Here is a 16,514-nt window from a genome sequence, read left to right as displayed (position 1 = left end):
CAGGCCTGTTAAGAAGGGGCTGGAGAAGGTGGAATAGGAAGAAAGCTTATGCATACGATTTTCTCTGTCGGTGGCCTGTCAACTTCGGGACTTTCTTTCTTTTCTTTTCTTTTTTTTTTTTTGATTTTTCGAGTTAGAGTCTCGCTCTAGCCCAGTCTGACCTGATATTCACTGGGTAGTCTTAGGCTGGCCTTGAACTCACAGCGATCCTGCTACCTCTGCTTCCCGAGTGCTGGGATTAAAGGGACTTTTATTTCTGTTTCTCAGCAGGAGAAAACCCAGAAGTGATAACCGCCCTTTGGGACCTATGCTGTGGAGGAACAGCTCTAGCCCAGCCCTCCTTTCTCCCAGAGTTAACAAAAAGGCAATTCCCCCAGACCAGGCTTCCCTGCTTGACACAGGATTTCAGTAACTTTTATTTGGGGGATCATCTGTTTCTTTTATTAGCATTTCCCTTCTGCCTCTTCACCTGGAGGAGCTGACCTCCTCTCCCTGGGCTCAAATTACCTTCCTCCTAAAGCCAGTGAAATGTCGTGCTTGGACACCCGAACACTAAGGAGGTACCTGAGTTAACCTTCTCAGAGCTAGACCCCTTGATGCCAAGCACACTGCTCTGGAGTGAAAAAAAAAAAAAAAGTTGTGTGGTTTTTTTTTTTAAGTAGTACTTGGGATTGGACCTAGGACCTTGTGCATGCTAAGCAAGCACTCTGCCACTAAGCTAAAAAAACTTTTAAGGTTACACAGCAAAGTTAGTCCTTTTTTTTTTTTTTTTTTTTTTTTTTCCTTTAAAGAACCGGGCATGGTGGCGCATGCCTTTAATCCTAGCACTTGGGAGGCAGAGGTAGAAGGATCACCATGAGTTCAAGGCCACCCTGAGAGGACATAGTGAATTCCAGACCAGCCCAGGCTAGAGCAAGACCCTACCTCGAAAAAAAATAGGGCTGAAGAGATGACCTAGTGGTTAAGGCACTTGCCTGCAAAGCGGAAGGACCCAGGTTTGATTCCCCAGTACCCATGTAAGCCAGATGCACAAGGTGGTGCATGAGTCTGCAGTTCGTTTGCAGTGGCTAGAGGCCTTAGTACACCCATTCTGTCTATCTGCCTTTCCCTCTCCCAAATAAATACGTAAAAATTTTTTTTAAAGAAAAGCCAGGCTTGGTTACACACACCTTTAGTCCCAGCACATGGGAAGCAGAGATAGAAGGATCACTGTCAGCTTAAGGCCAGCCTGGGACTACAGAATGAGTTCCAGGTCAACCTGGGCTAGAAAGAGACCTTAACCTCGAACTCTTCTCCCCACAACAAAAATAAATAAATAAAAATAAGGTCTAGAGAGAGCTTAGTGGTTAAAGCACTTGCCTGCAAAGGCCAAAGGACCCAGGCTGTATTCCTCAGGATCCACATAAGCCAGATGCACAAGGTGGCACTTGTGTCTACAGTTCTTTTGCATAGGCTAGAGGCCCTGGTGCACCAATTCTCTCTCTACCTCTTTCTCAAATAAATAATGAAATATATTTTAAAATAAATATTTTTTATCTTATTTTTTCTCAATTTTTAAAAACATTTTCCATGATTATAAAAAATATTTCATGATAATACCCTCCCTCCCCCCACTTTCCCCTTTGAAATTCCATTCTCCATCATATCCCCTCCCCATCTCAATAAGTCTCTCTTTTATTTTGATGTTGTGACCTTTCCCTCCTCTTATGGTCTTGGGTAGGTAGTGTCAGGCACTATGAGGTCATGGATATCGAGGCCATAAAATAAATATTTTTGAGACATGGTTTTGATTTGTGGCTAAGATGCTTGCCTGCAAAGCCTAGGAACCTGGGTTCAATTCTCCATTACTCACATAAGTCAGATGTACAAGGTGGTGCATGTGTCTGGAATTTGTTAGCAGTGACTAGAGCCCCAGGTTTGCTAATTCTCTATTTGTCTCTTCCCCTTTCTCTCTCTTTCTCTGAAGTAAATAAATAAATAAAATATATTTTTTAAAGAATGAAAAAAAGGTGCCATACCTTTTCATTAAAACCCAGTGGGAGGGGGCTTCTCTCTGCTTGGACCTGTGAAAGCAGGTCACCTCCTTCTGCCATTGTGGAACTTCCCCTGGATCTGTAAGCTTCAATAAGAATCCCTTCCTCCATAACTGTTCCTGGCTTGGAAGTTCACCTCAGTGAACCTGAAGCTGTCTACCACACTTAATTTTATTTTCTGAGATAAATTTCAATGTTATTCAAGACTTGTGACAGTAAGAAAAAAAGCATAAAGAAAATGAAAGATAATTTTAAGTGTGTGTTACATATATACACATGTGTATATATATGCATATTTATACACACATATATAATAGTGAAATAAAATATATTGAAGTCTGCTGGGCATGGTGGTGCATGCCTTTAATCTCAGCAACACTCGGGAGGTGGAGGTAGGAGGATTGCTGAGAGTTCGAGGCCACCCTGAGACTACATAGTTAATTCCAGGTCAGCATGGACCAGAGTGAGACCCTACCTTGAAAAACCAAAAAGAAAAAAAAAATAAAGAAAGAAAAAAAAATGTATATGCCTTTAAAAAAAAAAAGCAAAATCAGAGGGAATATTCATTTCTCATCCAAAAGTTTGACCTAGTAGATCTTGTAGCTAAAGATCTTTTCCTTTTTTTGCTTTGTTGTTTTGTTTTTCAAGGCAGAGTCTCGCTCTAGGCCAGGCTGACCTGGAATCCACTATGTAGTCTCAGGATGGCCTTGAACTCATGGCAATCCTCCTACCTCTGCCTCTATAAAATAGATGGGTGTGGTGGTGCACACCTTTAATCCCAGCCCTTAGGTACAGGTAGGAGGATCACTGTGAGTTCCAGGCCACTCTAAAACTACATAGTGAATTCCGGGTCAGCCTGGGCTAGAGCGAGACCCTGCTTTGAGAAAAAAAAAAAAAAAAGAAAAGAAAGAAACAAAAGAAGAAAGGCAAAATAAATATTTATATTTGAAAAAAATTTTACAACTCTATCAATTGTGTTTGGGGGCTGGAGAGATGGTTCTGCTGTTACAGGCACTTGCTTATAAAGCCTCATGGCCCAAATTCATTTCTCCAGTACCCACATAAAGCCAGATGCACAAAGTGGCACACGTGTCTGGATTTCATTTGCAATGGCAAGAGGCCCTGGTACACCCATACTTTCTCTCCTTCTTCTCTTCTTTCCCCACCTCAAGCAAGTAAATAAAAAATAATGGGCTGGACTTGGGAGGCAGAGGTAGGAGGATCCTTGTGAGTTCAAGGCCACCCTGAGACTACATAGTGAATTCCACTGGACAAGAGCGGAAACCCTACCTTGAAAATCAAAAACAAAACATACATAGCCAGGCTTGGTGGCACACGCCCTTAATCCCAGCACTCGGGAGGCAGAGGTAGGAGGATCGCCATGAGTTCAAGGCCACCCTGAGACTACATAGTGAATTCCAGGTTAGCCTGAGCTAGAGTGAAACCCTACCTCTAAAAACCAAAATAATAATAATTAATAATAATAATAATAATAATGGGCTGGGTGTGGTGGTAAAAAACTTAAAAAAAAAAAAATTAGCCGGGCATGGCGGCTCACACACACAGTGTGTTCCAGGTAGCCTGGGTTTAGAACAAGACCCTATCTCAAAAAAAAAAAAAAATTAATAGGGCTAGAGAGATGGCTCAGCAGGTAAGGTTCTTGCCTGCAAAGCCTAACAACCTGAGTTCAGTTCCATTACCCACGTAAAGCCAGATGCACAATGTGTTGCATGCATCTAGAGTTCACTTGCAGTGGCAGGAGGCCCTGCTGCACCCAGTCATATTCTCTCTCTGCAAATGAATTAAAAAAAAACAAAACACTGTATTTGGACTGGAGATGTAACTCACCCAGATGTAAAGCACTTACCCAGCATCCAGAACATTCTTTTTTTGTTTGTTTGGTTTTTTTGTTTCTCGAGATAGGGTCTCACTCTGGTCCAGGCTGACTTGGAATTAACTCTGTACTCTCAGGTTGGCCTTGAACTCATGGCGATCCTCCTACCTCTGCCTCTCAAGTGCCAGGATTAAAGGCGTGTGTCACCACGCCTGGCCAAAATGTTCTTGGTTTGATTTCCCAGCCCTAACACACACACACAAACACACACGCACACACACACATTTATTTGGCATTGGGAATGCTCAAACCCTATTCCTAAGCACATCTTACATATTACCCAGTGTGATTCAGACCAAACTAAGGAAGTAGGTACTGTTTTTATTCCCATTGTACAGATGAACAGTCTCTGACAGGTGAAGTAATTTGTCAGGTCATATAACATTTCAGTGGAAGGGCAGGGGTTGGAGTGAACGCAAGCTACCTTCATTACTTCAGTACCAAATCATTGGGCTTTACAGTACTTGCAATTCTGATTTCCAGAAGTTCTCCCTTAACCTCCGATTCAATTTACCTAAAATGAAAACTCATTTTCAAGTGGTGAACAGTCATTTCTTGAGAAGCCTGCTAGTATGGTTTGAATAGGGTTCGTTCCCTATGAAAGGCATGTTGAAATTTGCTATTGTGGTAGTGTCAGAGGTGGGGCCTGTAAGGGATGATTAGGTCTTTAGGAAGGATTAATGCCTGTCTCAGGGACTGGGTTAATTCTTGAAAGACTGGATTTGTTGCCATGAGAGGCAGGATATAGAGTGAGGCTGCCTCTTATGTGTGGCCTCTTCCGTATACACTTGTCCTTCCACTTTTCCACCACTGAGGTCCCTACCAGGTATGGGTGTCAAAAAATCTGGCTCTGTAAGGACCCTGGTTCAAGGCTTGATTCCCCAGGACCCACGTTAGCCAGATGCACAAGGGGGCGCACGCATCTGGAGTTCGTTTGCAGTGGGTGGAAGCCCTGGCACGCCCATTCTCTTTCTCTCCCTATCTGCTTCTTTCTCTGTCACTCTCAAAAGTAAATTAATTAAAATGAACAAAAAAATAAATAAATAACTAAAAATAAATCTGGCTCTGCTAGCCTCTGGAACCATCAGCTAAATAAACTTTTTTGGTTTTGTTCTTTGACCAGGGTCTCTATGCAGTCCTACCTGTACTAGAAAGTTGCTATATAGACCAGGCTGACCTCAAACTTCCTATCTCTGCCTTTCCAGTGCTGGGATTATAGACATACACTACCATGCCTAGCTCTTATACATTTTTGTTTTAGAATTCAGTTTTGGGTACTGTACTATAGCAACAGAAAACAGATATCTGCTGTGTCCTTCTGAGCACTTGACATGTATGATTGCTGACAACTCTGAGAATTCTCTCTATTGGGCAGAGGTTCACTAACTTTTTGGTGCAAGGTGTAGTGTGTGTGTAGATGTGCACTCTCCCATACACACACATGTGAAAGCCAGGGGAAGATGGCAAGTGTCCTCCCCTAGCGTGCCTTCCATCATATTTCCCTGAGAGTCTCTCACTGAACCTGGAGATCCCCATTGTTGGTTAGACAGGCTGACCAGGGAACCCCAGCAATCCTCATGTCTCCACTCCCCTCAGCACTGGGGTTACAGGCATACACAACTACACTGGCCTTGCTATGTGGATGCTGGATATCAAACTTGGGGTGAGCAGCAAGTGCCTCTACATGCTGAGGCATCTTCCAGCTCCATTAACCCTACTGAGGACTTCTTGTAGGAGGGCCCAAGGTTGTGACACTGTGGCATTGGACCAAATTATATAACCTCTCTGAGCCATAGCCTCTGTGTATAAGCAGGAGGACTTTATAGGCTGCTATGCAGATATAATGAGTTAGTACATGTACAACATTGGACACAATAAATGTTATGTGAAAAAAAAAAAAAACATCAAGGTCTGGAGAGATGGTGCTTGCTTGCAGAGCCCAGGGACCCAGGTTCGATTCCCCAGTACCCATGTAAACCAGATACGCGAGGTGGCACATGCTTCTGAAGTTCATGTGCAATGGCTGAAGGCCCTGGCACGCCCATATTCTCTCCCTCAAATAAATGAAATATAAATATAAATAAATAAATATATATATATTTAAAGCAGCCAGGTGTGTTAGCACACATCTTTAATCCCAGCACTTAGGAGGCAGAGGTAGGAGGATCGCCTTGAATTCGAGGCCACCCTGAGACAACAGAGTGAATTTCTGGTCAGCCTGGGCTACAGTGAGACCCTACCTTGAAAAAAAAAAAGAAAAAAAAGACTGCATCCTCTCTTCCTTGGTCTAGTGAAAGTGAGATGCTATACAGTAAGTGTCCTTCTGCCCACTAGCAAGGACTTAAGTCTCTAGCCAGCAGCCTGAGTACCTGAGACCTGTCAACACTCCTAGGAGTAAGCTTTTCTTTTATTATTATTATTATTTTTAAGCAGGGTTTCACTCTAGCCCAGGCTGACCTGGAATTCACTATGTAGTCCCAGGGTGGCCTCCAACTCACAGTGATCTTCCTTCCTCTGCCTCCCAAGTGCTGGGATTAAAGGCAGGCACCACCACACCCGGCTTGAGGCTGCATAAATTTGTCTTTTTTTTTTTTTTTCATTGACAACTTCCATAATTGAATAATAATTCCAATGAACCATGGTAATTCCTCCCCCCCCACACTTTTCCCTTTGCAACTGCATTCTCTATCATACCCCTTCCCCCTCTCAATCAGTCTCTCTTTTATTTTGATGTAATTTTGCCCTTATAAATCATCACACAGGCCAGGCTCACAGCAGCTCACATCAAGACACACTTATACACAGTGGGGCATTGGGTCCTTGAGACAGTCAAGCTGACAACTCTATCCACCCGCTCAGATTGCCCCTTACTCGAGGCAATAACCCCTGCCAGCCAGGGCTCCTGTAGAAACTGAGTCCCGCTGCTCAGGCCTGGAGTGGATCACCATGTTTTAGGCTAGTGGGAGGCAGAATACTTAAGGTGAGTGACTTGGGTGGTATGCCAGCCCTGCCCTGCTGGTGTGGAGCACAGTTAGGAGCCCCACCTCCCTCAAGACCAAAGGGCCCCTTCCATCCTCTTCTGAGGGCATGGTAACCTCTTGAATTTTGCTTGTCTGAGGTTTATGTCACTGTGGGGCCCAGAAGCTGTAGAAAGGGAGGCTGGGATATGGCTCTGGAGTGTCACTGGCTGGCAGAGAGAAACCAGGAGACTGGCATTCCCAACACTAGACAAAGGCCTATTGATCTTTGACCCCCACCCCTCCCAGGGAGCCTTGGCCCTCCTCCCATCCCCCTTCTTTGCTGCAGGCCTCTCCCTCGGATCTCTGTCCTCTCACTTCCCTCTGTGCTCTTGCCTGACTGGCAGTTTTCCACAGCTCCCTGCCCAGCCAATCCGTCCATGTTGTCTTCAAGCCCTGCTTCCTGCACATCCACCAGCCCTGCTTCAGACAACCCAGGCAAGAAGGTCCAGTGGGCTTCTGAGAAGAGGAGGAGGACATCATCTACAGACTCAGAGTCCAAGGGTCACTTGGACCCTTCCAAGCTGGCCAGGTCCCGAAGATCCAGCAGGCTGACAGTGAAGTACGACCTGGGGCATCTTCAGCGCTGGATGGAGATGGAGCAGTGGGTGGACGCTCAGGTTCAGGAACTCTTCCAGGTAAGTAGCATGCAGGAGGGCAGAGGAGGTAGGTGATGTAGAACCCCATCAGAGGACCAACCAAGAAAGCCTGTTTAGAGACCTCCAAAGGAGCTGGAAGGACGGTGGGAAATGTTCCCATGGACAAAAACCTTTCTTCTGCAGATAGAAAGGAAGTCTTGGGCGAGGCGTGGTGGCACACACCTTTAATTCCAGCACTGGGGAGGCAGAGATAGGAGGATTGCCAAGAGTTTGAGGCCAGCCTGAGACTACATAGTGAATTTCAGGTCAGCCTGGACTAGAGTAAGACCTTACCTCAAGAGAAAAAAGAAAAGAAAAGAAGGAAGGAAGGAAGTCCTGGCTGTGCCTTTAACTCTTGTATGATTTGAGGAAAGCCTTTTAGCATTCCCAAGATTCGGATTTTTTTTTTCAAGGTAGGGTCTCACTCTAGCTCAGGCTGATCTGGAATTCACTATATAATCTCAGGGTGGCCTCAAATTCATGGTGATCCTCCTACCTCTGCCTCCTGAGTGCTGGGATTAAAGGCGTGTGCCCCCACATCTGCTTTTTTTTTCTTTAAAAATTATAGTTTTTATCTGCATCCATGCATCTGTACAGGTACATCAGGGCCTCTTGTCACTACACACACCAGATGCTTGTGCCACTTTCTGTGTCTGTCAGGCTTTATGTGAGTGGCTTGGGAACTGAACTTGGGCCAACAGACTTTGCAAGCAAATGCCTTTAACTACTAAATCCATCACCCAACCCCCTCAATGCCTGTTATATCTCACTCATAAGACATTTTAAGACTGGCCAAAATCTTAACCATGCATGCCCTGACACTCAGGGCTTTCTCACTGTTTTCTCAATCAATCTCCTTTGCTTAAAAAAAAAAAAAAAAAAAAAAAAAAAAAAAAAAAAAAAAAAAAAGATGACATTTTGAGACTCAAATGACATAAAATGCTTGACCAAGCTATTTTGTTCTATTTTATGTTTTCATTTACTCTTCTCCTCAACATACATACAGACCTAGAGCCACATTACACAATATCGTCACTATCCGCCACCTATTGCTATTAGCTTTAAATGAATTCAAGTTAAATAAAACTTAAAATGTAGGTCTCATATCACATATCTACATTTCAAGTGTTAAGTGGCCCTGCATACCACATTGCTGGCACAGATATGGACCATTTCCAGCCTCTCAGAATGGACAGGGCAGGACTAGAGAGAACAAGCAGGGCACTTCTACCATGAGCCCAGCTGGCTTCCACCTTGTCTCTGACCTCACCCTGGGGAAAAGCTCTCGCCTCCTGGCCACGGGATGGAGGGCTTCCTTTCTTAGACATCTCTCAATCTGTATCCCAGGGTCATGGCAACTACTGCTTCAACAGGAATAACATTTTGAGCTCTTAATATTATCCTAGATACAATGCCGAGTCTGGACATACATTATTTGATTTAAACCTACCCACAACTCCATTAGGCAGATACTGTTTCACAACTAAGAGTGGAGGCTTAGGGCTAGAGATGTAGCTCAGTTGGTACAGTACTTGACTAGCAAGCACAAAGTATCACCTAAACACAGCATGGTGGTACATACTTGTAATCCTGATAGTCAGGAATTAAGAGGCAGGATGACCAGATGTTCAAAGTCCTTCCTAGCTATATATTGAGTTAAAGTCCTGGGTTATGTGAGACCATCCTGAAAAAACAAAAAAAACAAAAAAAAACAAAAAAAAAAAAAAACGGGGCTGGAGTGATGGTTTAGTTGTTAGGTGCTTGCCTGTTAACTCTTAAGGACTCAGGTTGGACTCCCCAGTACCCACATAAGCCAAATGCACAAGGTAGTACATATATCTGGAGTTTGTTTGCAGTGGCTAGAGGCTAGAGTGCCCATTCTCTCTTTCAAATAAATAAATTTATTAACAAAACAAAACAAAACAAAACATGTGGAGTAACCCGTTCAAAGTCACATAGTCAGGATGCCGTAGGACCAGGAGCTGCAGTTTAACAATCTGACGGCGGGGCTTGGGCACACATCCAGTGGGTCTCCACCTAAAATGCTTAAGAAAAAGCTCCATGCCCAGAGGTCCTCCTCAACTATACTGAATCTACTAAAGTGGGGCCCAGGCATGGGACAATTTGAAGTTCCACAGTTGGATCTAACATGCAGATTGGCTAAGAGCCACTACTAACCCAGAGGACCAGGAGTCCTGCTCATTCCCCAGATATGGTACTTGTCTTATTCCCTCCCTTCTTCCCTCTCTTCCTCCCTCTCTCAGATCCTACCTTTTCTTTATTTTATTTAGTTTTTGAGGTAGAGTCTCATTCTGGCCCAGGCTGACCCGGCATTAGTCTCAGGTGGCCTTGGACTCACAGTGATCCTCCTACCTCTGCCTCCCAAGCGCTGAGATTAAAGGTGTGAGGTGTGAGGCTCAGACAGGTCTTCTGTTTTCTTTCTTGGGCAGCAAGGGTCTTGGGATTCTTGTGAGTGAAGGCTGTTAGCTGTCCCATAATTAGGAGTGAGGAAGAATGATGGATGGGGACCAGTCAGTCTTGCAGCTCATTGGCTCTTGTGTCTATTTGGTCCAAGTATTGACCTTGTACTCTGAAGCATTCTGAGCCCACAGAAAAGTAAACGTTCTTGGTGCCTATCTGTTCTGGCCTTGCAGGGCACTTTTATCCACCTGTACTACTTTCTGCAATCTCCAGTGGCTTACCTTCAATTGCAATGCTTTTTTTTCTTTGTATTTGTTTGTTTGAGGTAGGGTCTCACTCTAGCCCAGGCTGACCTGGAATTCACTCTGTAGTCTCAGGGTGGCCTCGAACTCATGGCAATCCTCCTACCTCTGCCTCCTGAGTGCTGGGATTAAAGGCTGCGCCACCATGCCCAGCTAGTTTCAGTGTTTCTTGTACACTTGCATGAAAAGTCTCATGTTTCAGACACCTGTAGGCAAGTCCTCCCAGGTGACAGAGAAAGCCAGCAGTCAAAGCACTTCTTTTCAAGGTGAAGGTGGAGGAGGGGAAGTTGCACATTAATGAGCCTATAATATGGCAGGTGGGCGGGCCACTCCCAGGCAATGACTGGAATAAAATGCCTAGCCCGTGGTTGCTATGGCAATTGTCCAAAGGTGCCAGGTGGCAGTTACGCTCCCAATCCCTGATCTTTTCAGCAGGAAGCAGTTTAGCACCTGGGAAAGCCCCAGGCAGCTGGACATCTTGGGCAGAGGTCACATACAGTAAGTCTCTAATCTTACCTTGCTCCAAGCCTACCACCATAGCCCTTCACCATCCTCCAGGGCTCTATCCCACATGCCCACTTTGAATGGCACCACTGGGAGTGGTTATAGGGATGTATAACTTGTTTAGCTTAGTGCCATTCAACCTTCTCTTGTTGGAGGGTGCTCCACTTGAACCCCCCCCGCTTTTTTGGTTTTTCAAGGTAGATTTTCACTCTAGCCCAGATGACCTATAATTCACTGTGTGGTTTCAAGCTGGACTCAAACTCATGGCAATCCTTCTACCTTTGCCTCCTGAGTGCTGGGATTAAAGGCGTGCACCACCATGCTTGGCTTTTTTAATTTTTGAGACGGGGGGGGGGAGAGTTGGTGCACCAGGACCTCTAGCTTCTGCAATCAGACTCCCAATGTGTGCGCCATCTTGTGTGCATGCATCACTTTGTTTGTCTGGCTTATGTGGGTTTGGGGGAGGTGAACCTGGGTCCTTAGGCTTCACGGGCAAGCAGGGATTGCAGTCACGCACTATTCCCATGTGTTCCTAAGTTCCTAAGTTCACTGTGTAGTCTCAGGGTGGCTTCAAACTCATGGCGATCCTCCTATCTCTGCCTCCCAAGTGCTGGGATTAAAGGAGTGTACCACCATGCCCGGCTCCAGCCACTGTTTTTTAAATGATTATTTAAATTTTTAAAAAAATTTACTTCCAATGGGCTGGAGAGATGGCTTAGTGGTTAAGCGCTTGCCTGTGAAGCCTAAGGACCCCGGTTCGAGGCTTGGTTCCCCAGGTCCCACGTTAGCCAGATGCACAAGGGGGCGCACGTGTCTGGAGTTCGTTTGCAGTAGCTGGAAGCCCTGGCACGCCCATTCTCTCTCTCTCCCTCTATCTGTCTTTCTCTCTATGCCTGTCGCTCTCAAATAAATAAATAAAAAAATGAACAAAAAAAAATTTAAAAAAAAATTTACTTCCAAGCAGAGAGAGATAGCAGACAGACAGAGAGAATGGGCACACCAGGACCTTCCTCCAGCCACTGCAAATAAGCTCTACACATGTGTTACCTTGTGCATCTGGCTTACTTGGGTCCTGTGGAACTGAACCTGGGTCGTTGGCTTCACAGGCAAACACCTTAACTCCTAAGTCATTTCTCCAGCCATTTTTTTCACTTCTTATTTTGAGATAGGGTCTTATTAAATTGCCCAATCTGGCATTGAGTTCTGGGTTCTCCTGCTTTACCCCTTCTGCATGCTGGAATTATGATCATGAGCCTCCACTTGGCTTTTCTAGTTTTCTGTTTCTCTCATTTCCTTATATAGTACTTTTATCATGTCTGTCATTTGTGGGTCAGCTTCTGTTGATTGATTTTCCTCCTGGTTAAAGGTCTCCTGTCCCTTCGCATGATCAGTGATGGTGTGTATGTTGCTGAGAGCTGAACCCAAAGCCTGTCACATGCAAGTGCTCTATAATTGAGCTATATTCAAGTTGATTGGTTGTCTCATTCTAGCCCAGGCTGACCTGAAATTCACTATGCAGTCTCAAGGTGGCCACAAACTCATGACAATCCTTCTACCTCTGCCTCCTGAGTGCTGGGATTAAAGGTGTGCGCCACCATACCTGGCTTTTTGTTGTTGTTACTATGTTTTTGTTTTTTTTTTAGTGTAAAATTATTTTATTTATATGCATGTAATGTATTTATGGATGTGCCAGGGTCTCCTTGCCACTGAAAATACCAGGTACATGTGCCAATTTTTTTCTTGTTTGTTTTTCAAGGTAGGGTCTCAATCTAGCTCATACTGACCTGGAATTCACTATATAGTTTCAGGGTGGCCTCAAACTCATGCAATCCTTCTACCTCTGCCTCCTGAGTGCTATGCGCCACCACACCAGGCTGGGCTATAAGCTTTTCAAGGGCAAAATCATGTCATCTGTCTTGCTGTAGTGGCTGAAGCAGTCATCATACTTGGTACATACTCAATAAATGAACATAAACTGATTGGGTCTCACTGTAGTTCAGGCTGATCTGGAATTCACTATGTAGTCTCAGGGTGGCCTTGAACTCACAGCGATCCTCCTACCTCTGCCTCTGAGTGCTGGGATTAAAGGTGGGCACCACCATGTCTGGCTTCATGTCTACTTTTATTATGATCAAGGCTGCCATGAGTACATAAGCTATTTGAAGGCCAGGTCTTTGTTCACTGAAGTTCCTAAGTTCATCATGCTCAGAGGGTAAGAACACTTGCTGTGTGGGGATGAGGACCTGAGAAGGCATGCTTTGCCCTGAGTTGATTCCCCTGCACCCATGTAAACAGGTAGGCATGACTGTTCACCCCTGCAAACCTGGAGCTGTGGGGAATGGGGATGGGAAAATCACTGAGGCTTGCAGGTCATCCAGCTCCAGATTCAGTGAGAGACTGTCTCAATGAAACAGCCAGTGAGCAATAGTAGAATACACCTGATGCTCTCCTCTGGCCTCCACAAATGTGCATATGGGGGAACACACATCATGCCATACCACACCATGCTAATACCTCACATACACACATGCAAAAAACAAACAAATAAGAAAAACACAGTCACTAGACACATACTTGTTAAAAATAGATTTCAAAGGATAAAGTAATCAAATGGAAAAAGTATGATTTTCAAACCACTAAAACAAGAAAAGATGATTATAAGGTATATAGCTGGGTAAGGCACACACCTATAATCCTAGCACTCAGGAGGATAAGGTAGGAAGATAGCAAATTGTTAAGCATTAAAAAAGGAAGGAATCTGCTGGAGAGATGGCTTAGCAGTTAAGGTACTTGACTGGAAAGCCAAAGGATGCAAGTTTGATTTCCCAGGGCCCACATAAAGCCAGAGCAGAAGGTGGTACATATGTCAAGTTTGTTTGCAATGGATGGAGATCCTGGCATACCCATTTTCTCAGTAAATAAATAATATTTTTTTTAAATATTCACAATACTTTTTTTTTGAGGTAGGGTCTTGCTCTAGCCCAGGCTGACCTGGAATTCACTATGTAGTCTCAGGGTGGTCTCAAACTCTTGGCAGTCCTTTTACATCTGCCTCCCAAGTGCTAGGTTTAAAGGTGTGGGCCATGTCCCGCTCTCTCTCTTTTTCAAATAAATAGATAAACAAACAAACATAATATAACAGTATGGGCTGGAGAGATGACTTAGCAGTTAAGGCCACCCTGAGATTAGAGTGAATTTCAGACCTAGAGCAAGACCCTACCTTGAAAAACCAAAAAGAGAAGAGAAGAGAAGAAAAAGGGAGGGAGGGAATAGGCACACCAGGGCCTCTAGGCAATGCAAACAAACTCCAGACTCATGCGCCACCTTGTATATCTGGTTTATGTGGGTCCTGGGGAATTGAACTGTTTGTTAGGCTTTGAAGACAAATGCCTTAACCACTAAGCCATCTCTCCAGCCCCTGTGGTATCTTTTTCTTTTTCTAATTGCACGCCTTTAATCCCAGCACTAAGGAGTCAGAGGTAGGAGGATCACTGAGAGTTGGGGCCACCCTGAGACCACATAGTGAATTCCAGGTCAGCCTGGGCTTGACTGGGACCTTACCTTGGAAAACAAAACAAAACAACTTTTTTTTTAAATTGGGCTGGAGAGATGGATTAGTGGTTAAGGTACCTTTCTGCAAAGCCAAAGGACCCAGGTTTGATTCCCTAGGACCCACATAAGCCAGATGCACAAGGTGGTGTATGTGTATGGAATTTGTGTTCAGCAGGCTGGAGGCCCTGGACTCCTATTCTTCCCCTCCTCTCTGTCTCTTTCTCTCAAATAAATAAAGTAAAATTTTTTTTTAGCATTTTTTTTATTATTAACATTTTCCATGATTATAAAATATATCCCATGGTAATTCCCTCCCTCCCCAAGGTAAAATATTTTTAAATAAATTTATTTATGATATATAGAGATAGAAGAGGGAGAGGGAACGGGAGAGAATGGCTTTGCCAAGCCTTCAGCCTCTGCAAATGAATTGCAGGTGTACCCCCTTGTGCATCTGGCTTACGTGGGTCCTGGGGAATTGAACCTGGGTCCTTTGGCTTTGCAGGTAAGCACCTTAACTGCTAACTAAGCCATCTCTCCAGCCCTGGCTTCTTTTTTTTGTGTTTTGTTTTTTTGTTTTTTCCAGGTAGGGTCTCACTAGCCCAGGCTGACCTGGAATTCACTGTGGAATCTCAGGGGGGCCTCAAACTCATAGCAATCCTCCCACCTCTGCCTCCTGAGTGCTGAGATTAAAGCCGTGTGCCACAACACCTGGCTCTTTTTTCTTTTCTTTTCTTTTTTTTTTTTGAGATTGGATTTCATTCTGAGGCTCATGTGGGCCTGGAGCTCAGGACACTTCTGATGAAGCAGCCTCCTGAGTACTGGTATTACAGGCATGGGCCACCATACCTGTCAAAGACTCTGAAGAATTCTAACACTTTCAGGTAGAACATAGTTGGTGTTTGTTGAGCAGAAAAGTGAAGCTGGGCATGATGGTACATGCCTTTAATACCAGCACTTGGGAGGCACAGGTGGGAGGATCTCGCAGTGAGTTCAAGGCCACCCTGAGACTACATAGTGAATTCCAGGTCACCCTGGGCTAGAGTGAAACCCTACCTTGAAAACCCAAAAAAATAAAAAAGAAAAAAAATTAATAAATAAGTAGAGAACTGAATGCACATTCTGAGTAAGGTAAGGGCTGAACAGGGAGCTCAGTGGAAATGAAGATGAAGATGAGTGAGTCCTTGACAATAACCTCCACTCCAGTATCAGCTTCTGTGTCCCACTGAATCCCATGTTATTCCCAAATAGGGTCAACCAGTCCCTTCTGAGCCCGAGATTGACCTAGAAGCCCTCATGGAACTATCCACAGAGGAACAGAAGACTCAGCTCGAGGTAGGATAAGAGGCTGGGAGCCAGAAATTGGGCTTGGAACAAGAAGGACTCAGGAACCTGCAATCTCCCTCCCTCCTGGTATGGAGCAGACTAATTTAGAGGGTGTTCTCGGAAGATTGCGTGAGGGCTTGTGGGGAAGTGCTATGGGTCAGAAGTCCACTCTCCTCTCTTCTACCCAGGTCATTCTCCAGAACTGCCCCCGCCCCACAGAGGTAAGGAATGCTCTGCTGGTTTGAGGTAGAGGTGGTCCGGAGTGGGAGGCTGGTAATGAAGAGTAGCTGATAGCAGATAAGGCCAGGGGCAGCTTTGGAAGGACAGTATGGTAAATGGCCATGACTCTACTGCCTTGATCTCACTCCTGTGTCTCCTTCAGCCTTTTATCTCTGAGCTGCTCAGTCAACTCAAGAAACTCCGGAGACTCAGCCGGCCTCAGAAATAAGCGTGGTGAGACCAACTTTGGCAGCCTGAGCACTGCTAGGCCTGCCTTGACCCGCTGGACTCTGGCTGAGCAAGAAACATCTTGTGATGCAGACAAGAAATGTGGAAATCAAGAAGGGACATCTGTTCAGCCCTAGTGTGTATGCACCCACAGCTAGGTTCTCTCAGCTGGGCTCCCCCAGAAGCCAATTGTGGTTTTTGTCCAGTGCTTTCATTGGCAGCCAGGAGGATAAAACTTTAAGGAGCCCCAGCTAAATTGAGTGTGGAATGGATCTGTGCCAAGGGACAGTGGGAGCGAGAGGATGAAGTGATGCCATAGAAGATCAACATCCTAAGTCACTAGGCAATACCCATACCCACCCTTGTTTCCTCCCTTTCATTTA

The 16,514-nt window shown here is 44.9% G+C and overlaps 1 protein-coding gene across 3 annotated transcripts in view; it reads left to right on the top strand.

The window, feature by feature from the left end:
• The window catches only part of Ppp1r14d (protein phosphatase 1 regulatory inhibitor subunit 14D), a 17,191-nt gene extending 677 nt beyond the window's left edge, over nt 1–16,514 (top strand). For 2 of the 3 annotated variants that reach the window (XM_045156694.1, XM_045156695.1), the window contains exons 2-5: nt 7,292–7,582; nt 15,610–15,693; nt 15,873–15,905; nt 16,067–16,514. In XM_045156694.1, coding sequence (XP_045012629.1) covers nt 7,325–7,582; nt 15,610–15,693; nt 15,873–15,905; nt 16,067–16,132 — 441 coding nt within the window. In that variant the 5' untranslated portion in view covers nt 7,292–7,324 and the 3' untranslated portion in view covers nt 16,133–16,514. Of the gene's footprint in view, nt 1–6,782; nt 6,908–7,291; nt 7,583–15,609; nt 15,694–15,872; nt 15,906–16,066 lie in introns of those variants that run through there. The other variant, XM_004660793.2, reaches the window with a different exon arrangement.

This window comes from Jaculus jaculus, chromosome 8 (genome assembly GCF_020740685.1).
Source record: "Jaculus jaculus isolate mJacJac1 chromosome 8, mJacJac1.mat.Y.cur, whole genome shotgun sequence".
Taxonomy (NCBI): domain Eukaryota; kingdom Metazoa; phylum Chordata; class Mammalia; order Rodentia; family Dipodidae; genus Jaculus; species Jaculus jaculus.
The sequence above is the reverse complement of the archived record's forward strand: the minus strand, read 5'-3'. Positions and strand labels throughout refer to the sequence as shown.